Below are 23521 nucleotides of genomic sequence, written 5' to 3'. Positions count from 1 at the left end.
TTGCCTAGGGATACTCGCCATGCAGACTGGGGAAGCCAAGGATCGAACCAACGACCTTCCGATCAGTAGCTGATCTGCTCTACCACCTGAGCCACAGCCATCCCTGTGAAGAACGCGTGCAGACAGCAGATCAATTATGAGTACAGTGGCTAAATAAATGTTATGTGACTCGTGCGCATCAATGCAGTAAACTTCAATTCTATTCTATTCAACTTGTAATTTCTAGTTAAATACTGAAATCTGTCCTGACAAGAGAAGCACCTTTGAGCTTTCATCATTAACATTGCGCTAATTCCGTGCAACAAAAGCACAGAAACTAAACACCCAAGCAGTATTTTTAAGTTCCAACCTGTGTCACCATTTATGACATTTAGTTTTCTATATGGGGTTACAGGTGAGAATAAAGAGCCATGCAAACTCGGTCCAGTTCGTTCAAAGTTGTATACGTGTTTGTCCTCTACATCATCCCTGTCCTGAGTCTCAGTAACGTGGCTCCATTCCTGCTGCAGTGTGAGCGCAGTTACCTTGTCCCGGCTCCCTCCTGAGTCTGAAATACTACTCAGAGTTGCCAGCTTGTGAAAACCCCCTTTGGCTGGTATTTAGTCCTTCCGTTTGGAACATAATACTGCAAAGCAATATTATAACTAGTCATTAATGAAGCCTGAGTAATTATAAATTAGTAGACCTGAGTACAGATTATCTTCAAACTTGAAGAGTTGGCTGGATTTGTACAAAGTGAAATGGTTGGCAATGAACAGATGCAAGGATATCACTGTTATAGCCTCATGCAGTAAAGAGCATGTATGCTATATCACAAGACACAATAAGATGACTGATCAAGGTTTTCACTACCTCATCGATACGAGGCATTTTGTAGAGGGTCAAGCAGCTGTGGCAGTTGTTTGACTTCAAATGACAACTTTAATATCCACATTTAACTTTCAACTTTTTTCTCAAAATGAACATATTTTTTTCTTAAATCGGTCCTAATACTCTGTTGTAGGCACCTGAGCTGTAAAGTAGGAGCTCAGGATCAAAGTTCCCTGTTGAAATCGAAACAAGAAAGCCAACAAATATACACTCGTCGATCAAGGTAAAGCAGTTTATTTGAAACCAACAGATAGAATATATCTGAAAGACAGTTCAGACAGTTCAGTGAACACTTTCGTTATTAGAGCAGAAAGTGTAGGAATTTTTTTTCTAACAATTAAATGGTCCAAACGAAATTTGATAAGCCTGGAAAAACACAGTTCTTTAAAGTAACACATTACATAACTGCGCTGATCATTTTTGTATAGTCCCTCTTACATATCCAGGGGTGTTGCTGTGATCAGTTTCTAAAAGTGAATAACTCAGCATTCCTGTTAGCCATGTACAGTAGTCGGATGCTGCGCACACAGCCGGCAGCAGCTTCTTGAAGCTCCTCGTCATCGGATCCCATCATGTGGATCAGTGGCTGTGGAAGTATACAGGACAGAGCTGACAACCAGCAGAAGAATGTATTCCCAACAAATCTCATTTACTAAAGAGTGTTTCTCAAAACTGAATTAAAACACCAGAAACACATCACATTTCAAAGCATGAGATGCATTATAATACACCAGTCCACACATCGGTGTGGTTAGCAAAGAAGCAGAGGCAAGGCATTCCTAGGATTTTCCCAGAAAAACCAGAAGATGAAGTGAGCTAGCCTGTGGATGAAAAAGCTGTGAACTTACAGAATAAGTCCGGTTAAAATCTAAAAAACTGCTGTTCTTCTACTTATAACCACATTATTTTGTAGAAAAATACAAAAGCAGTCTGCTCAGTGTCGAGGAGTGTGTGTGAAACATTTGTGTTTCATGTGATTAAAATCCAAATATACATTATGGAGTAGTGTTGCAACTCTTAACTGGTACATTAATAAGGGCAAACATAGACACAGATTTAAAAAGTATTTCTTAAATTGGCACATTCTTACCACCCGTTAAAAAAAATCTAATAAAAATGTAAGTCTAAATGGAGGAAACAAAAAAGCAGTTTGAATGTGACTGAATTTTGGAGTCAGATATCTAGGTACCACAGCACTGTAACTGACCTGAACTACTTCTTTTTCATGCATGGTAATACAGTTGTTGGGATTCCTTGACAGCTGATACAGGGCCATGGCTGTGCTCCGCTGTACCGAGCCTTCTTTCGACTTAAGGTTACGCACAAGTGGTGCCACAGCTCCAGCCTCACCAAATGATGCCCTATTGCTGCCCCACATGCAGCACTGTGCGATGGCATCAGCAAGATGGTGACGGAGCCTGTCATGAGTCTGGAGAGAAATAAGACGCTACTGAATCCCAGACAGCATTTTTTACATTGCCCAGAACAAGTTGTGTCTACTAATGCACCCCTCATTAGCTGGATTCATACAGCAGTGAGTGATTAAAGAGCACCTAAACTCAGCATAAAGACGGTATATGAATACTGACAACAACACTACAACCCTGTTGTTTTTCTCCAGCTGTGAGGTGTTCTTACTGTGTTAGTCAGCTTGGCCAGCGATGGGACAACCCCGAAATCAGTGAGGATTGCCAGATTCTCCTCATCTTTGGCTATTTTGCAGATGGCAGCACAAATACTTGCCAGCACCTCATTGTTTGTTGAGCTCAGCAATTTAACAATCAGTTGGAATCCACCGATGAGCGAGCGTGCAGTTTCTCCTGCATCCTAGAGTCAAAAAGTCTGTTATTAGCTGCAAATGAACACAGAAGATGATCAATAGGGGAGCAGTCCTAAGAATCCAGTCCAGTGGATCCAGTGAATAAGTACTAACAAAGCCCGACCCTGTTTCCAGAAAATATCAGGATGCCTTTTAAAATGTAAATAAAAACAGAATGCAAGCATTTACATTTTTTTTCTTCCATCCATCCATCCATCCATCCATCCATCCATCCATCTTCATCCGCTTTATCCGAGGCCGGGTCGTGGGGGCAGCAGCCTAAGCAAAGAGGCCCAGACCTCCCTCTCCCCAGCCACCTCCTCCAGCTTATCCGGGGGAACACCAAGGCGTTCCCAGGCCAGCCGAGAGATATAATCTCTCCAGCGTGTCCTGGGTCTGCCCCGGGGCCTCCTCCCGGTGGGACATGCCTGGAACACCTCACTCAGGAAGCGCCCAGGAGGCATCCTTGTCAGATGCCCGAACCACCTCAGCTGGCTCCTTTCGATGTGGAGCAGCGGCTCCACTCTGAGCCCCTCCCGGATGGCCGAACTTCTCACCCTATCTCTAAGGGAGAGGCCAGCCACCCTTCGGAGGAAGCTCATTTCTGCCGCTTGTATCCGCGATCTCGTTCTTTCGGTCACTACCCACAGCTCGTGGCCATAGGTGAGGGTAGGGGCGTAGATCGACCGGTAAATTGAGAGCTTTGCCTTTACACTCAGCTCCCTCTTCACCACGACGGACCGGTGCAGCGTCTGCATTACTGCAGCTGCAGCCCCAATCCGTCTGTCGATCTCCGGCTCCCTTCTCCCATCACTCGCGAACAAGACCCCGAGATACTTGAACTCCTCCACATTTTTTTTCTTTTTAATTTTAATTTTTATCTATCATCTATCTATCTATAAATCGATCTATCGATCTATCAACTTTCAAATCACTGAAGTGGACTCTGACAAACAACACGAGTAACTGATGCTTAAATTATTTTCTGTGTTAAAGCTCAATTTAACTGGAATCTACACTGGTCCAAAATATGGATTGGCCTTGCTAACCACACAACTTAGCATAACCTTGTTCAAATATTGGCACACAATAACAACACAAAAATGTCCAAACTGCTGAGCTAGAGGTTTAAAGGTGGTAGTCCACTGGATTTGGACACAGTGGGTACATCAATATTTAATTTACAGCATTTCATAAGTTTATATGTTTTCTATGCTTTTAACATACCACGGTTACAAATGAATATAATGTTATTCTGTGCATGGTTGCTCTGTCCTCTGAGCTACAGCCACCCCAACTGTGTGCCTCTGGAGCTGGTAGCATGTTCAGAGAAGATTTTCAGCTGGGAAATCAGAAGCCATGCCACAGGATATTTACTCAGTCTGGCAAAAACACTGCAGAACTCTTTGGTTTACAGGATAAATATGTGCTTCACTTCACACAAACAGGAGACACAAAAGACCCAGTTTTAAGTCACAGACAACTAAAGAAATACATACCTCTGCATTTTCAATGCATGCACAAAGAGCCCAAGCAGCACTAGACTGAACATCTGCACTGGGGGTTTTTAGCAGCGACCACACCAGACGGATTCCATCAAGCTGGTCAATGATTCTGAAGAGAGAGAAAGACATGGAAGTGTTGTGAGAAAAGAGGGAATGAAAGACGGAATGAACAAACAAATAAACAATTGTAAACACATTTTGCCCACTGTGTGAAACTCCCCACAGTAACTGGCTATATTTTATCATACTAACAATTTTTTATTGGGCTTTTTATCCCAAACACATGTAATGGGTTTATTGTTAGTTAGCACTAATAGATAACTAACAACGTGAATTCTGACATTAAGTTGTATTTAGGTTTAGGTATGTTAGTCTGACCAGCTCACCTCCTAACAGTGACTGCAGGCCGATAGTAAAACACTGGGAATTAAACCACAACCACATTTAACACAGCAGGTACAATAAACAAAGCTTTTAAAACCTGTCATTAAGCCGGGGATAACAGGGTAACCTACCTGCATAATTACAAATGTAAAAAACAGGAGATTTCTTGAAGCATCAATGCATGACCAGTTAATGATACCGTGTTTAGATCCTTGACTTGATGTCATTCTTTTGTAAAACGGTATGACCGTATTGTCAAGAATATGTGAGTGTATGAATATATGAGTCAGACACATCACATTTTAACAGGCAGTTTGTCTTGTGTAAATTGTACTTGTGATGTACAGAAAGAGACAGACTTACACCATGTTATCCTTATTTGTTGCACAGGCACCCACTGCTTTGGTAACATTCACAAGCAGCGCCTGGTTAGATTACAGGAAGATGAATCGGTAAAGGAGCAAGTTGTAAACATGGCATCACCATTAATGCAAAAATAGAAAAAAAATCTAGATACCTGGTTTGGGCTTGTGAGCAACTTAACTAGTGGTTTGATGCCTCCAAACTCACGGATGGCAGCCTTGTTAGCAGGTATCTGGGCAAATTCTCCCAGGGCTCCCACTACATTGACCAAGACTTCTTCGGGTTGATCAGTTAGTAGATTCACCAAGATCTCCAAGGCTTTGTACTCTTGAAACCTTTAAGGAAAGAAGACAAAACTGGGGTTGTATGATATCACTTAGAATAATTTAGCAATTAATTATATTAACCAAAGAATGTAAAACAACACTAAGAGTTTAGTAGTGTTTACCAGGTTGTGCTAGACTGGGAACTGTAAACATTTGTGCTACCATTGGCAGCAAAAAAATACATAGGTGGAAAGTCAGGGGATGAATAAAGTACTTCTTATCTCACTTTTTAATCCATTCACTAGTCTGAACCATGTCTGGACCACGGTGTGAAGTGGTTTGAACAACAGACTGATGACTATCACTATGTCTAGAACCCCATGCAGGGCATACTACTCAAACTTAGCATTGACTTAGTTGCATCTGCAAGCCACACTGCAACCCACCTCTACTCCCCTTCTCCTTTCATGCCGTTTCTGACTAAATCCAGCATGAAATACTAGGAAAACACATGCATATCTACAATGGGAAGAAAACCAAGTCAAAAATAAATGTAAAATGTCAACAGCCAGCACACTGTGTGGCTCCAGTTTTGCCTTTTAACTGCACCATGGAATCAATGTCTGTATTATCATTAATCAAGAAAATGGCTAATATGTGCTGCTGTCCAGACCATGTAAATCATCAGTCACAGAAAAGAAAAAAACATCCTGTTGTTTGCAGTGGGCCACAGGGTCTCATTTGACCATGAACTTAATGACGGAAAAGAGAAGAAAGTCGACTTCCCTCTCAATACTCCTGTAACAAAACATATTCAAAAATGATTGTCATTTCAGTACGCCACTCAGCCTGTGACTGATTCTGAAATGAGCGCATGCCCCTAAAACCCTGTTACCATTAACAGCCTTTCCTTTTTGACAGTAATGGCTCTGTCGCTTCATTCCAAACTTTTGCCTGACCTAGACATTTCAACCTCCTAAGACCCGCACTCCTCTACGGCATGCATTTTTCATTTCTCTTTGATATTTGGTCACATTGGGGCCTTATTTTTGTTTTTAAGAAAAATAAGAGCCACATATGAGGATATTCGTTTAAAATTTTGATAGAACAGTAGCAGTATAATGTCCTTGTAAGTGGATATCAGGCCCTTGTCGAGCAAAATTGAGTATTTTGGTCTAAATAACCCAAAATGTGATGTCCAAATATGTGGACGCCAGGTCCTAGAAGGTTAAGTGATAAGCCTGAGAGAGTTCGAAAAAACAGATCCACTTACACATTCAAGTGGGAATTAAAAACATTTGCTGTACATCATGCTGGTTTCCTCCCGAAGAGGCGGCCAATTTCACCTTCATTCATATCCAGCTGTGCATGTCATCCAAAAAACACAACATAACACAACACACGGAAACCAAACCACAAAATGAGAGAACGCTGTCAACCTTTGTGATAAGTTAAAGTTAGAGTGAGGACAACCAAAGTGTTTTTTAGTCTTTGTAGTGTCACTAAATGTGCTTTACATAAGATTAATGGCATCATTTCTTCTCCCATGGAGGTTATGTACGTGAAAGTGTTTGTGCGTGTGTGCATGCATGCATGTCATTCTTTCTGTAAACACTAAAATTGTTTTTATAATCCTTATAAAAATGTCTAAGGCTGTAGAGTGGGGTCATGTTTACTATCCATTAAAGTTTGGCTAACATCCTCCGAGGTCTCAAAGGTTGAGTTGATAATTAATTGGTCAAAAATTGGTAAATAGCTTCAAGTGTAGAGTGTATTGTCAACATAGAGAAAGTACCGTACAAAGACCTATTTAAAACTATGTTTGTTACTGCCATTGTTTGTATGATAACAGCATATAAGAGATTCTAAATATCACATTACTTTGGACCTCTCACCTCTCTTTCATGGTCAAATGTTCATAAAATGTCTTTTATGTCGTAAACTGCTTAAAATTCTACTGCCATTGTTTGTAGTGGAAACATTTAGGAAGTGATACTGGCATATGGGAATTCTAAATATTACTTTATAGTTTTCATCCAAATATCATGTAACATTTGACCTCTGACCTCACTTTCAAAGAACAAAGAAAACGATAGGAACAAAATACAATACTGTTTCCTTGAAAGTAAATACAGCCCAGAGAGTGAGCTGCCTTGGCTGAGGTTTGCACTGTCTGAGCGCTTCTTCTGTTATTATTATTATCATTATCGGTAGCTGGATAACTGTTTTATAGTGTGACAATTCATTAAGTGAGGCAGAGACCCTGTACTGACAACAAGTGTTTTAAGCTGCTAAATTAGTCATGGCCAGTTAAGCTTTCATTGTGTCAGTTATGATATATGAAGTGCAGAAAGCCTTGTGAGTGCTACTGAACCCTTTTTCTAATTATTTTTAGAATTCCACTAAAATCTGAACTACACATAAGAAAAAATGCATTTTCTCACCTCAGGAAAAAGCTTTCAACTTCATATAGTACTTTTTTTTTTAAATCATAACAATTATTACAACAGACTAGCTTATGAGTTCATTTGCTAAACTGAAGGGAATAACCAACACATCCTGACGTCTATGCAATCAGCATCCACGCTGATCCTTTTGTTTAGCTGTGGAAAAAACTGAAATCTATAAAAATAACATGTGGTGATGGTATAATGTCCCTCATGCACAGAAGTCGGCAGGATGCGTTCTATATCCACCGCTGCTACTCATGTGTTCACAGACTGCATCATTCTGGCAAACATATGTTCGAAAGGCATGGGCATATGTGGACGATTCAGTGTTTTACTGCTATCAAACTATTTCATCAAGAGATTTGTCAAAGTCATACTAATCTGTTACATCTAATAACGAACACTAAAAAGTTATGAATACATTGTTCTTTGTGTCTCTTTTATATTCTCTTTTAAAATCTGTGTGTGTTAATGAGTGGTACCGCTGTGCTGTCTGAGGTATTCATACTTAGTTACATTCTCCTGGCTTATGGAACATTTCCATATTGCTCCGGTAGCAGCAGCCAGAAGTTGCTTGTTGTCTGCTTTATGCAGCAGTGAGACCAGTGGCTGCAGACCTTTATACTTGCGCACCAGGTCACGGGTTTGCTTATCCTCTGCACACTGCAGAGCAAAAAGAAAGAAGTGAGAGCTATGTTAACACTGTATAGAACTCTTTTAGTCCAAATCCTTTATTCTCCAATGGATCCAAGACACAGACAAGAAACACGGTACCTTAAAGATAGCACTGGCACAGTGCATTTGTAGCTCATCGTTGTCACTGCTTAGGTTTCTGACCAAATCTTTGATCATGCCTAAAGTCTGAATGTCATTCCTGTAGCTCTCCTGTAGTGACACAAGAATAAACAGATCACATAACCATGAATGAACCATGAGGTGCTGTAGGGTTAGGCTCAGTGTGTCTCAGGCAGCAGCCAAGAGTGAAGGCCATGGAGGACCAATTGGTGGCTATTGAGGCTGGCGACTGAGTCCCAGCCTCCCAGTCTCCTCTCTAGTGGGGAAGGAGCCTGAACTAGTGTGTGAGGTTGAGAGATACTGGCTAGATATAGCCTCACCTCAACACATGGCTTGAGCTATGGAACCAGTCTCCTAGAGAAGGACTGGACTCTGTTCTAGTCTAGAGTTGCCTTCAATGGGAGGTGGTGGGCTGCGGTGGGCATCCTTGAATTAGAATTTTAATCAGTGGACAAGAGCGTTTGATCCCTGCACCTGCAAGCCAGGGAATAGGTCCTGGATGTTGTTTGCGCTTGGAGTACCCAGTGTACCCATAGTATCCACCCTTCTTGGAGTTGCTGGGTGGTGTGCTCGACAGTGCTCTGTCTGGAGCCTCTGTTTTCCTACTAGGAGACTTCCACACTCATATAGGCAACAATAGTAAAACCAAATGGTGTTCTGTTATTGGACCTGCACTATATTGCCAAATGTATTCACTCATCTATCCAAATCACTGAATGTAGGTGTTCCAATCACTTCTGTGGTCACAGGTATATAAAATCAAGCACTTAGGAATGCACACTGTTTCTATAAACATTAGAAAGAAAGAATGGGTTGCTCTCAGGAGCTCAGTGAATTCCAGCGTTGCACTGTGATAGGATGCCACCTGTGCAACAAGTCCAGCCATGAATACTTCCTAGCTACTAGACAGCCGACAGTCAACTATTAGTGGTATTAGCTCAAGAACAGTGCATAGAGAGCTTCATGGATTTGTTTTCCATGGCCGAGGAGCTCCAATTAAGCCTTACATCTATAAGTGCAATGCAAAGTGTTGGATGCCATGTTGTAAAGCATGCCTGGAGTGAAAAATCATGCTTCTCTGGCTGGAAGAGTCTGGTTTGGTGGTTGGAGTGATACTTGACTAACTGCACTGTGCCAAGTGTAAAGTTTGGTGGATGGGGGATTATGGTGTGTGGTTGTTTTTCAGGACTTGGGCTTTGCCCCTTAGTTCCAGTAGAAGGAATTAAAAAATTTTCAGCATACCAAAGCATTTCTGACAAGTTCATGCTTCCAACTTTGTGGGGAGAGTTAAGGAAAGAATGACAATAAGTCAGAATTGTTTTGTGCTCATCCAGTGCTCTCCTATGTCACACATTTTGTTCATAACCTTTAAGCACAGAATTTGTATGAACAACCAAGCATCGGAAAGTTACGGTTCGTGGCACCCAGTATCTCATGTGGTCTTGTTGGCTGCAGGCGGTGGTCTCCAGCTCACACTGGAGCAATTCACAGTCGAGCATGAACCAGTGAATATGAGAATTAACTCCTACACGTCTAAGGCCATGGCCATCAGCAGAAATAGGGTAAATATTTTGACCCCTCCAGATAAGGGGCTCGTTGCTGTCCCAAGTGGAGGGATTCTTGTTCCCTTGATTGAGGGAAGACAGGGGCAGAAGATTGACAAATAGATTGCGGCTGCTGTACTCGTCCGTCGTGGTCAAGAGAAAGCTAAATGTGAAAGCAAAGCTGTCGATTTACCGGTCTATTTACGTCCCTACCCTCACCTATGGTCACAAGCTTTGAAACTAGTAGAAAACCAGCAGAAACTAAAAACTAAACATTTTTAAACAACAACAAAGAAAATGTAAATAAGAAAGTTAACTCTGAAACTAAATTTTAATTTTTTTTAAAGTTAAAATGAAATAAAAATAAAAACTAATTAGAAAATGCAAAACTATTATCAGTTCTATAAATGTATTTACAATAAAAAAGAAAGGGAAATTACTGGCATTGTCATTTAATAAAAATGATTTGCAGTATTTGTTTTAACACTTTGAATAGATGTTTTAATTTGACGACTTGTTGTCAATCCTAGGCCCCTCTCACCTCTGAAGCACATTCCTGTAGGGTGCCAACCACTGGAATAAGCATTTTCTGAAGTGGAGACTTGAGCAGGCGTCCCAGCAGAGGGATACCCCCAGCCTTCCGAATGGCCTTCTTGTTCTTGGTGCTCCTGCTGCAGCTCCATAATGCTAAAGCCCCACAACAGGCCACCTCTATATCCTCCTCCTGGCTGGGAGTAAGGCTGGTGAAATTAGGAAGGCAGTCCAGCAGCTTTACCTGATTGGAGATATAGACACCCCAAAACTTACATGTATATAAACACACAGATGAAGCTGTGTGCAGACAAGCAAACACACTCTGTATTTAATCTGATATTCTCTACATATAAGATCTGTGAGCCTAACACAAATTCAAGAACTAAACTCAAAAAATGTATTTGCTAGATTTGGGTAATAATTGATGGTTCCAGATGGAAATAGCTCATTTTTGGTCATGATGGGTGGGATTAAAGTTCTGTTACTAGAACATTTCATTCAGGGAGAATTAAAACAACAGAGAAGTTAGGAGTGGAAAACTGTCAGGATAGATGTTGATGCTGAAAAGCCCAGTGTGACCATTTAAAGCCATCATTCTGTGTTCATTTGATTTGGAGCTGAACAAAATAAACAAGACATGGTGGCTAAATTAGGAAGGCAGTCCAGTCAAAGATCCCTCCATCAATAATCACAAATGCAGGTCAGAGGATGTAGGAGACATTCTATCTGGTACCCAGCACCCACTTTCTAATTTAAAAAAAAAACTGATGACCACTATCAGGCATCTATTGTGTGAAAAGGGAACATAATTCTTTACTTCAAGGAAGCCAAAACAACAAAAAAAAACCTTTGAACTATGTTAATATATGGATTTCATCAGAATAAAACAGAATTTTTCTCAAAGTTTTCAGGTTTTCTGAGGTTATTACAAAGAAATACTACATCATAAATAAGCTGACCTGTGTTTTCAAGGAAAATCTGCCACTGTTGGACATTTTTCGTTATTACCAGTACAGAAAGATCAGGCTCAAATCTGCAGTGTTTTTTCCTGCTGCATTCCTCACCATGGGATTGTAGAGCTTGAGCCATGTCACACTCTGGACTTGCATTTTACTCTGCTTACACTCACCAGTTTATTGATACCACCATATAACCTGACATTTCTTCTTGCTCTGCGGAACTTGGCCACGTTAGCGATGGTCTCGGCAGCTAAGGCCTTCAGTTCCTTGACTGGTGAGTCCAGGATCTTCACTATGCTCTGCACGCCTTTCATGTCAACAATAACCCGACGGATTTGCGAGTTGTGGCTGATGGTTCTCAGTATTTTTAGAGATCCGATCTAATCACAAGAACACACATTAATATTAAATATAACCAGTTAAAAATTATGTTTGTTTTATGATAAAGAAACTTATGCCTACAAGAGGTCTCTAGTAGCCAAAAAAGTAGCAAAACTTTCCACTAAAAGTAGATAAAATGTTGCAGTACAACCCAGTTGAAAAGCACCAACCCACACATCTCATTAGGAATGCTATAGAATAATTGCTACCCCATTTTTTAAACAGCATGCTTTCTACCTTGCACTCATGTTTCTGAAACTAAAACACAGGCTGGCACACATGGCCAGCTCTGTTCATGCCAGCAGGCCATGCAGGTCCAACTTTGTCATGGCAACTCACTTTGCATTTGTGTTCATCTGTATCCAGCAAGTTAAGGAGGACTTTAAGGCCACCTGTGTCCTGGATAGCCATTTGGCATGACTCCTGCATCAAATTAAAGTCCATCATGGCACAAAGAGTGTCAACAGTGACTATCTGGTCACCATCCTGAAACAATAATTTCAAACACAAATGAATTAAAAAGTAGGAGAGGAGGAAATAACATTAAGAATTCTCCATTCTCTTATACTGCTCTTCCCTCTTACTCTGTTGTTTTTTTTCATAATGCTACACATGCTGGAGCTGTTTCATTGATGCCACAGCCTTGTACTTTAAGTGTTTAGCATTGTGCTGGTTAACACTGATAGAAAAAAAATGATTTGCTGAATTCCTGGTGTTCAGTTTGGCTCATGGTAGGTTTCAGCATCTAATGGTAATGATATTATAAAATGACTACTGGGCAAACTATAAATAACTGTGCTGTGTGGCGTCCAGACACACACACACACACACACAAAGAGGTTTTTGTGAAACCTGAGTTTGCTTCTGTTGTGCAGAGTGAACTTATCATACCTTGAGATACTTAACCAGTTTCTGGATTTGCCAGTATTCAGAGGGCAGGTCTGTGTTAGTCTCTGGATGGCGATATGGCTGCTCCTCTTCCTCTTCACTCTCAGTGGAGCTCTCACTGAAAAGTTCCCCTGGCAGGGCTCCTGCTGATGTCTTCCTAAAATACACAAGAGCAACTTCTGCCTTTTTAATTAGACATACAATCAAAACCCTATATGTCTAACGTCTTGGTTGAATTTACCCCAATTGCAGATCTAGAGGAAACTCTTAAAAGGAAAACTTACAGTTTCTGGGAAGACACGTGTCCAGGTGAAGAAGATGCAGATAATTCTGCTTTCGTCTTGCTCTTGGCTCTTTGTCTTAGATTTTTGTGCTCATCTTCAGAACTCTTAAGGGGTTTATTTTCCTCTGTTTTACTATAATGAGGTGAAATAAGAGTCATTATAGCTGCTTCATGGCTACAATCAGATCCCTTGCACTTTTAACCTCTGCTTAGTTTAATTTAGCCCAGCTGCAGTGCAAGAAGGAACCCTTGTAGGTTTTGACAAAAGAGATCTTACCGTTTTTGGGAGGACATGTGTCCAGGTGAAGAAGATGCAGAGAATTCTGCTTTTATTTTGCTCTTGGCTCCTTGTCTAAGACTTTTTTCCTCCTCTTCAGAACTCTTATGGCCTTTATTTTCCTCTGTTTTACTGTAATGATGTGAAATAAGACTCATTATACCTACTTCTATTTTGAGATGGTCATTTTTCTGGCATAATCATTATTTAACAATTCAGGACAGGGTTCAGCATTTTTTAAGCAATTAAGATTAAAAAGACCAGTTTCTCCTCAGATGGGTACAAATATCCTGAGGTAAAGCTGCAACAGCTCAGCCCTTGCTAGATCTATTTATCAATCAAAGACCAAATTTGATAGATCTTTTGGGGATTCTTTTCTCATACTTATTCCTAAGTTTTGTGTTTAGCAGAGAGCAAAGAGGGTTTCCCTTGAATTTCTAAACCATATAACGATGTTTTTATAACATCTTAGCAGATACACTAAACACATGCATTAAAGACTTGGCATCATGGTCATCAAAGTTCATCTGCTCTTCAAGAAGAATACCTGCAATGCAATGAATATTCAGAAGAATTCTTAAGTGAGGAATCATCACATACCCACATGTAGACAAGATACCACTTGGTCTTGGTTCATATATGTTCCTACGTGTTGTGTGCAGCTCAAGCTGTAGTTGCTCATTCACAGTCTTTTCCTTTTTTGTTGATAGTTCTTGAACTGCAGAAGCCTGCTGGTAAGGGGGAAAGCGAGAAGTTGAAGAATGAGTGTAAATACCTCTTCCAATTTGCAACAAAACAAGCGAAATTTGACTGTAAAGTGCTTTGTAGTCTGACTGTACATTTCTCAAATTCTTGCTTATATAAAAAAAGCTATTCTGATTAAGCTGATTAGCATTTCTTTGACTTCTTGTCAATCAGCGTGCTGTATTTTCCATCCATTTTTGCAACTCTATGTCTGACAAAGTCTTGGTCATGCCACTCAAGGAAGACTCATATAAAAACCACGAAAGAGTAAAAAGTTATAATTAAAAACACAAAATTGACATAAGAGCCCGTACTCAACAATATATGGACTTATTTATTTGGGCTGTGTTTGTGCATTAGCTAGAGCCAAGCATGCCCAATTGCTTTTTTCATTGGCTTGTGTTTTATAAAACACAAAGTGCTATTGGAAACGTATGTCAATATACAAACCCACAGTTTGACTTTACTAGGCTAACCAACTTTCTCCAGTTCTACTATATGAGAAATGGACAAATTCGTACTTGTCTGCCTGGAACTCAAAAGTACTACAGGAAATTAGCCCTGTTGTTCTCAGCCAACTTTGGTGGTTTCTCCCATTGATACTTGGGGACGTCTAGTCCATATGCGGCACAGATGTTTCCTATACACAATGTCTCTGTGCTGTCCTTTTTTTGCTTTTAGCCTTTATTTGGACAGATGCAGTGAAGAAAGACAGGAAAGCAGGGAGAGAGAGAGGGGGGTTGGTTTCACGGACTTCAGGTGGAGACCTCAATGCACTGTAAGGAGTTTTTTATGTCTTGGCATCAATGCCACCTATCACCTCCTGTGGCCAGCTTATTATTCCATCAATACATATGCCCTATCAGCATATGATCTTATTCCTGCTGTTCAGTTTGCTTTTCAGAACCTTTTTTACCTTCTAGAGGTACTTGGCTATGGCAGGCCTTCACTTCACCTCAGTTCCCACTGGCCTGTGGGATAAGAAGGCACTTGCAGCTGCACTTTTTATCTGATATTCTATCTTCTAGCAAGTTTGGATCACCTTCCCTCTCTTTGCAGCTATTCGCCTACACGTTCCCAGTCTGAATGACATCTTGATATCCTCGCTAATGATCCTGGTGATGTAATGTTCCCTCACTGATGGGATTTTGCCAGTGAGCCGGGGGACTCCTGCTCTTGGTTGAGTGGCTACTTGAGGTTGGGCACAATCTTTTTCCTCTGATAAAGATTAGATCCTTCTGTCCCTGTAGGCAGCTGGGTATCAACTAGTTCAATTCTGCTGGTCTCTTTTACTACAGTTGGTTCATTATGTCCATATTGCTCACTACTGTTTCCACTGTGCAATAGCCTCTTAAACTCCAGCTTCATCTTTTATTGATGTCATTGCAGTGAGCTGCCAGGTGCTTCTTGGGCAGTGTGGATGTTGGCTTTTGTGTTCATCCATAGTTCCCACATGTGTTAAAGATAACTGATCTCTTACTGCATTGGCTGGAATAGTAGCATCCATCAATTCTGTGTTGTCAGTCCTTGTCCATGTATAAGGCATACATGGACAAGTAGTAGTTCCAGTAGTCCACTTATCATCAGTATATCTGGGCATATATACAGATGTATAGTATTGCACTATTGCAAAAAATTCACATTCATTCACTCAGCTTAAATGGCTGAGAGTAGTACAACATGCTAATATAAACTGGGAGTTGGTGCAGACTATTGACTGATTAGCAAAGTCTGATAAAAAGTAAAAAAAACAGGGACACTGCAGGTTCATATACTAACAACTGCTCAATCATTGAAGTCATGTCCAGAAGCATACCCTGCTTTGCTGTCTGTTTGGTCTCTAACGAAATTTTTTAGCCTGGATTACAGAATCCCAACTCTGTGTACAGATATGAATCACACAGCATCAGTCATAAAATCACAGGATTAGAGAGAAGGTTCATAAGACAAAGAGGCATTTGAGAACCCACACACTTTTGCTTAGAGAGTTACAATTCACAGCAAAAAAAAAAGACACACCTTAATGTGTTTATGTTAATTGCTATAATTCTACTCTACCTGGTTTATTTTATCAGCAAAATGTGGAGATCTGCTCTTCAGAAGTGTTACCAGGTCTTCATAAGCATCACTTGTTCGCTCATATCCATTCTCCTCCCCCTCCTGTTTTATGCCCTGTGAAAACAAAGTTAAATTAACTTTTTTTTATTCCAAAAACCACAATTTATTGTGGCTCACATGTCAGCTGTTGTTAGTTAAAGTTACAGTTGAGCTGAGGTTAGAACATATCTGAAAGCTTGTGTGAAAATGAAATGATTATGTTTTAAGTCATATTTACATAGAAATATAAAAGATCACAATGTGGACCACACTGCCTTTCTACGGAAGAGGATTAGGGCCACTGGAAAAAAAATCTGAGAAAAAAGTTAGAATTCTGACTTTTTTCTCAGAATTCAGGAAAAGAAGAAAAAAAAAGACGTGCCCACTTTTTTTTTCCAGTGGCCCTAATCCTCTTCCGTACCTTTCACTTCTAGTCTTACCCCATTGAGAAAACTCCCAGCAGTGCTACAGGTAATGTAGAGGGTTTCAGTGTCACAGGGCTCAATCACAAGGTAGCAAATGTCACCCTGCACCTGTCTCCACAGGGGGGCACGATAGCCATTTGAAAATTGAAAGTCTGAAAACAAAAACAAGAAAGCCAACTTAATAACCTTGGAAATGGTTAAAGGTACAGTCCGTTGATTTTCGAGTTTATTTCACAGAAAAAAAGAATTCAGCTTCAAGCCTCATCTCCTGAACTCAAGTTAGGGTTCTAACCAGGGTTCATACGCATTTTTGAGCATCAAATTCAAGCACTTTCAAGGTCCATTTTCAAGCTTTTCCAGCACATTACCAAAAAAAAAGAATGCCTGTTTCACTTTGCATCACCTCAGTAAGACCATGTAAAAATTAAAACAAACCATCTTAGGTCGACTTAAATGTACTTTGTGCCTCTTGTTAAAACAGAGAAAAATGCACCACACAAAAATACTGAAAAAGGAAATGGTTGCCTTATATGCATATAGTATACAAACTCAAACACATTTCTCTTAAAAATTAAGATATGCAAATGTGAACAAATGAACTTGTTAGAGATATTCATCTCCACTTGAAAAAAACAACAACCCCACAAAACAAGAAAACTGCACCAAACACCACAATAATACACAGCAAGGCCAAATTAATAAGTCTCTTATCAGGTATTGATGCTTCTTTCCTATGTGACACAAAAATAGGAGACAGATGTTTGTTTTTTTTAAGCACCCATGCCCAGAAAAATGGGGGCAAAAGGGAGGAGATCGCGTTTAATCGGTTATAACAAGAGGTCAGAAATATAAGTGCCGACGTGAGTAGTGTCCATAGAAACCTCCGAATCTCAGCCAGAAAATCATGTAAACCATTTCAACAACAACCAAACAAAGCGAAGATACCAAACAGTTAAAAGAGCAGCTATGTCACCATGAATCTGTGGACAGGTAATATCCATATTTTGATTTATGATTTTCTGGAGTTAAAGGTGTTATATGCTATAAAATACTTTTAAATAAATTAGGTGAAGGGACTTTAAGAATGCACAAGCATCTACCTAAAATCTATTTATTTAGTCTATCATCTGTGATATAATTATGCAAAATTATAATGTGTTGTTCATCTCCCTTAAACAAACAGGCAGCCTTAAAGTATGAAATATTAATATATTAAAACACTTAAATTTCTCTGCTGTCTTGCTCATAGAGGGGCTGTCTGATTGTTGAGGTTTTCTCTGTATTATTTTAGGTGCTTAGCTTACAAAATAAAGGTGATGGTTGTGATTTGGCACTATATAAATTGTTTTGAATTAAAGTAAAAATATAGTGTGTAACAATTTTCTTTTTACGCAAACAGTAGTTGAACCACACCAGCTGGTGCAGCCATCATGGGGCACAGTCTAAATTTCATGTTTTTGATGTTTCCTACAGTAGCTAATCTACTGACATCTAACAGTGCAGCATGATATCATTGGTTATGATGTCTATAGTTATACTTGCAATATAAATCGGATTTGAATGGGGGGTTTTTTGTTTGTTTGCTTTTTCTGTAGAATAGAATAAAATGTGTCATTATGTGTGCATGCTGCTAAATGCAATGCAATGAAGCAAAATACCTGAGCTGAAAAATGACTTTGTAAACTGGAATCTGTCTCTCATGTCTTTGAGAGCAGCAGAACACAGCTTTTATGCAGCATTAGAGTTAACAGTGACTGCTTTCCTCGTATTCCAGTAAAATGTGGAACTGATTCAAACCTGATGTGTATCGCAGCGACTTCAACAGCCCTTTATCCCCTCCACCGCAGAACATTTGAAGGATTTCCACTTCATTCTTCACTGCTTTGGGGTTCAGCCTTACTTGTCTTTTGTGAATATTAAGGAAAACAAAACAATAATTCATTAGTAGTTACTTTTTTCAATATGCTTCCTAGTCCAATCAGATAGGCTGTTTCAAATGTGCTTGAACATGTCTAAATGGAAATATTGTGGAGCACTCACTCTGATATGTCTTTAAGAAGCTTGTCAAGGATCTGTTTGTCCATGTCTTGGAACAACTGAAACAGTTTGACCTTGACCTCCAAGTCCTTAGATAAGCCTTCCTCCTTCGTCCTGTCTACCACACTTACTGCATCGTCATGGGCTTCTATCGCCAGGTCAGAGGAAAAGCTCCTACCAAGAATCTTAACCAGGGGCTCTTTGTTTTCTGAACAACAAAAGAGGGGAGGTTTAGCGATTCAAATTCAAATGCTATGAGTTGGATTCATTCTGAACTATAAAAACAGCTGGCTTTGACTGTACTTTGTTTCTTTTCAAAACTAAGCTAATATTATCTCTCCATAACAAATCCACTGGCAGTATGAAATAAGTATTACTATATTCATCATGTGTCCATCTGTTAAAGAAATATATATTAGTTCAGAGAAAGAATTACCAATGGTGGCATAATTGGATGGCTGTACACAGTAACAAGGAGGACAAACACATTAAGTCTGTGGGTTATGGAGGAATGCTGGTGGTTGGACTGCTTAGGATGCAAATTGGACTCAAATTTACCTTCTAGACATGCCCGAACCTCCACCAACTTCTTATCATCTGCCAGATGAAGCAGTTTAGAGAGCTGGCTGAAGCTGCGTACATAAACAGTCGGTGGAGAGAGCTGCAGGAGTGGATGGCCCTCACTATCTCTTTCGTGGGACTGAACATCTGAGTCACTGAGTAGGAAATAAAACAAAAAAGAAACTTTAATTGCCTGAAATGCTTAATGGAGATCTGAGTCTTTGTTTTTGTACTTCTGATGAAATACAGTGGAACGTTCTCAATCTTACTGAAGCTGAAAAACAAATTAATTACAGTCCACATGCAGCTTTGAGTATGTCTAAGGTAAAAACATTTGGAGACCATGGTGACAGCAAATCCTGCACAGACACATAATACTGAGAGCCAGCCAGCTGCCCACTTCATGATTAGACCAACCTGATGTCGTAGTCTGTTTTGAAATCAGACGGCACTAAAGTGGTACTCCACTGGAGTGGCTCCTCAAACACATGTTCAGCTTCCTGTGGGTGTTGGGAACTAAAGTGCTCCACAAAGTGCAGGATTTCTTTCAACAAGGACTCATTCATTGGTGTGGATGCCAGCTTTGCAGTACTGGAGCTGACCATGGTCCATTGGGCAGCCCTGGTCAATGATATCCCCATCGCTGTGTCTGGGATACTCTAAAACTTAACATTAACAAAGGAACCATTTAAAACAGCCTTTTAAGTCTTGGTTTGCTTGTTGGATATGACAGGAAATAAATAAATATTTCTGGATGGATTCATGGATAATTTAAAAAAAAAAAGAAGACAGATGCTTGCACTGGTATCATGATGGCCATAGTGGGTCATTCAAATAAATGGCATGTACTATATACACTATATAATCCCCTCCCTCCTCCCATCATTATTATAGCTAAATAAAATCTAGAGAGCCAGACCCTTACGTCTGTGTTAGCTGCAGAACTTTAACAAAAGAAAGACATATCCAACAATCAAAACTCGCTAGAGGACAGCAATGCAAAAATAAACAAGTAATGTATTATAATAACGGCGTTAACGAGACTGTGAAGAGCACCAGCACACTTTCTTGGGACAGGAGTGACTACAGTTAAGCGTATTTTTATGCTACAGAGTCCCGTTATTAGAAAAGCCGATGGTCTTCAGCTAATATTAGATACAACAACTGAAACCACACCGAGGTATTCCTCATTAATTCACCATGAAGCAAGTCTCTTCCGCTGTCTGTCATGAAGTTATGACTATCTGTTTTTTACCTGTATTAGTACAAACTTACCGTGTATTTTAACTTGCTTTACAACACCTTTACTGATAGCTAGTCAACCACAGTGTCCATAGAAACAAGACCACTATCGGCTCTAGTAAGTGCCCCTCCCACTTTTGTTGCCATGACACTGGTAAACGAAACGGCAAGCGAGTTAAGTCAAAATTCACAAAACCAATTGTTTCAGTTGACACATGACGATAGAAAACGACTTTTTATATAGAGAAGAAGAAGAAGAAGAAGAAGAAGAAAGGTGGTGTCAAGTGTTGTTGTTGTCACTTACTGAAGTTGGCAATCTTTTCAGCTGCTGGTGAACATGTTAGGAGCCTACAAGTCATGTCCTGCGACCCAATCACTTACTGTATTCAAATTCAAATTTTATTTGTCACATACACAGTCATACACAGCACGATATGCAGTGAAATGCTTAGACAACTGCTCGTGACCTAAAATAAAAGACTATGAATAGGATAGGAAATAAATATGAAAATTAAAAAAAAAGAAAGTTAAAAATAAAATAACTGTACAACAAAATACACAATATAGAAAATATATAAGAATATATGAAGAAATATAGAACAATAAGAGCAGCTGTACAAGTAATAAATGGTAATGAAAGAAATGTAATGTCCAGGGTTGTGCAATCCACATATTTAAGTGTCTTGTGCAGTGCAAAAATGCTTAAAAGTGATTTATTTAAGTGACGTGTGACTAAGTGAGTGATTTGATTAGATGACCACGCAGTGTAGTTGTGAAGTGCCCACTAGTGTAAACAAATGTCCGGAATGTCCAGTGTGTGTGTAAGAACCATATGTGTGGGTCAGTATTATGTGGTGATGTGATTGAGAGACCGTATCGCCTGCGGGAAGAAGCTCCTCCTCAGTCTCTCTGTGTTGGTCTTCAGGGAGCGGAATCGCTTTCCTGACCTCAACAGAGAGAACAGTCTGTTGTTGGGATGGCTGAGGTCCTTCACAATCTTCCTGGCCTTGGTCCAGCACCGTCTGCTGTAGATTGAGTGCAGGTCAGGGAGCTCGGAGCGGATGGTGCGTTCAGCTGATCGCACAACCCTCTGTAGAGCTCGTCTGTCCTGCATGGTGATGTTCCTGAACCAGGTTGAGATGTTTCCCGTCAGGATGCTCTCTATGGTGCACGAGTAAAAGTTCCTGAGCACCTTGGAGGGCAGTTGGAAGTCTCTCAAGCGTCTGAGGTGGTAGAGACGCTGACGGGCCTTTTTCACCACGGTGTTGATGTGACAGGACCATGACAGGTCCTGCGTGATGTGAACTCCGAGGTATTTGAAGCTGTCCACTCTCTCCACTGGGCACTCGTTGATGACAGGGGTCTGGTAGTTCCTCTCCTGCTTAGTGCTGAAGTCCACTATCAGCTCCTTTGTCTTACTGACGTTTAGAAGGAGGTTGTTCCTCTGGCACCAGTTCTCCTGTACTGTACTACTTTGTTATTTTAATGATCACAGAAGTGTAGTAAACTTTTCACGGATAATATTTGTGTTTAGTAAGTCACATAAACCAGTAAAATAAAAAGCTATGAAATGTTCAGGATTTAGCCTGTGGAAGGTTAGTGTGTAACAAATGAGATAATTATAAAAATCACTCTGTGTGATAGTTTGCATGTGAGAGGTGTATGAAAACACAGCTGCTGGGTGATCTTATGTGTGTTGGGAAATAATTTATAATTGTGATTTTTTTCATGAAGTTATGGCTATTGCCATAACTTGGCAATAGCCATAACTATGGCTATGCCACGTGTGTCTCTTAGATACAGTGAGTACCAAAATGCCACTGAAAATTTGTCACACTTTCTCAAGGATGATACAGTTTGATAACCTCGAGTCAAGACCTGCAATATGTGTGATGACAAACTAGCTGCCTTAAACTAGCCCACTGAATGAACAATGGGCTTTGAGGTCGGTTCCATAATCATTAATAATCAAGGAACTGACCTCACAGCCCATTGTTCTTTCAGTGGTGCTAGTTTCAGTCATTGTTCAAAGGTACTGTTTATAAGGTTGTGAAAATCCTGCAGTCAGCTGAGACTCAAAGTCGTCACTTAGAGGAGTGACAAAATGTTCCTCCCACTGAAGACGCTACGTCCAGATGAACAGAACTTTTGGGGATTTACTTACTTGGATGACTGAACATGCATCAAGACATAGCTCCCATAACAGAGGTGTGGGACAAGTGGGTAAAGGTTCTTCAGATTTTAGATTTTTAGTGAGTTTGGGTCATTTTTGACCCTAGGCGTGTACAGGACATGAGGACAACAGGAGGGCTAGAGTGTCTTCCTTAAAAGATGCAAAGCAACTTGTGGTATTAACAATTTAAGAGAAAATTTGGTCAAATACACTTACTTAGCACCTCCTAAACCCATCACTGTGCAAGCTTTAGACAGCCTGGAGGTGCTGTTGCCAGTACCCAGTACATCTCCGCATATTAAAAATGAGCCACTGACCTTGATTGCTTTTGGGGGGGAAAAACGTATTTGCCCATTCATTCACTTGTGCGTACAGCCTTGGGAGTGTGGAGGGTTAGTGCCACATTACTGTATGTGAAAGCAGCCATTTTGTGTCCCCCTTTACTCTAGTATCCTAATTATGAAGCAGGAATGAGTGAAAGACATCAGCAGCAATGTGTGGACAAACTGAGTAAGTGGCTTCTCCTCCTCTTCCCCCACCTAGCACTTCTCTGCCCAACACCATTAACTCTCCTTTGCTCTGCTCTACTCTCAAAGTGAGCACCATGGAAGGTGTTTGGGTTAAGTCAACCTGATTTTGATCTGTACAGGATTTCTTTTGAACATCAAGCGGAGGGCGGCTAAATCCTCTTCTTAGGAGCCCCCCTTTCACCACCTCCACCTGTTCATTACCTTTATTCACAAAATATGCAACATTTTATTAAAGAGAAGTAGGGATTGTGCTGGTAAACATAAAGTTGTGTTCACTCTTTGCTTGGCTAACAACATATATGAATTAATTTGGGGACATTGCAATTACAAGTTTAGTCGTATTTTCTTTAATAAAAAATGCAGCAGTTATCAAGAATAATGTAAATTCATACAA

General features: G+C 40.2%; 1 protein-coding gene across 1 annotated transcript; it reads right to left on the bottom strand.

Moving 5' to 3' along the window:
* Positions 1 to 1330: 1330 nt before the first annotated feature.
* On the bottom strand, positions 1331 to 19823 carry LOC146625074 (outer dynein arm-docking complex subunit 2-like). The gene is made up of 21 exons (XM_085361925.1): positions 19600 to 19823; positions 19180 to 19337; positions 18625 to 18829; positions 18382 to 18488; positions 16600 to 16736; positions 16121 to 16234; positions 13919 to 14049; positions 13319 to 13450; positions 13043 to 13174; positions 12762 to 12915; positions 12210 to 12356; positions 11660 to 11869; positions 10538 to 10771; positions 8432 to 8542; positions 8166 to 8320; positions 5096 to 5276; positions 4942 to 5003; positions 4189 to 4303; positions 2509 to 2697; positions 2078 to 2299; positions 1331 to 1456 (listed from the first exon to the last, which is right to left on the bottom strand). The coding sequence occupies exons 1-21, from the start codon at positions 19821 to 19823 to the stop codon at positions 1331 to 1333; spliced, it is 3246 nt and encodes a 1081-aa protein (XP_085218051.1).
* Between the last annotated feature and the right edge of the window lie 3698 nt (positions 19824 to 23521).

This window comes from Diplotaxodon limnothrissa, linkage group LG9 (genome assembly GCF_057381915.1).
Source record: "Diplotaxodon limnothrissa isolate DT_005_m linkage group LG9, D_limnothrissa_male_GT1.1, whole genome shotgun sequence".
In the NCBI taxonomy this organism is placed as follows: Eukaryota; Metazoa; Chordata; class Actinopteri; order Cichliformes; family Cichlidae; genus Diplotaxodon; species Diplotaxodon limnothrissa.
Note: the sequence above shows the minus strand (reverse complement) of the source record. Positions and strands in the feature narration are given on the sequence as shown.

Bases quoted from the DNA above. Each gene is read 5' to 3' on its own strand.
- LOC146625074 (XM_085361925.1), bottom strand. From the start codon at position 19,823: ATGGGGATATCATTGACCAGGGCTGCCCAATGGACCATGGTCAGCTCC. The intron at 5,004-5,095 runs GTATCTAGATTT...TAATCTAACCAG, and splicing joins TGCTCACAAGCCCAAACCAG to GCGCTGCTTGTGAATGTTAC. The intron at 2,698-4,188 runs GTATGTATTTCT...TTTTGACTCTAG, and splicing joins CATGCATTGAAAATGCAGAG to GATGCAGGAGAAACTGCACG.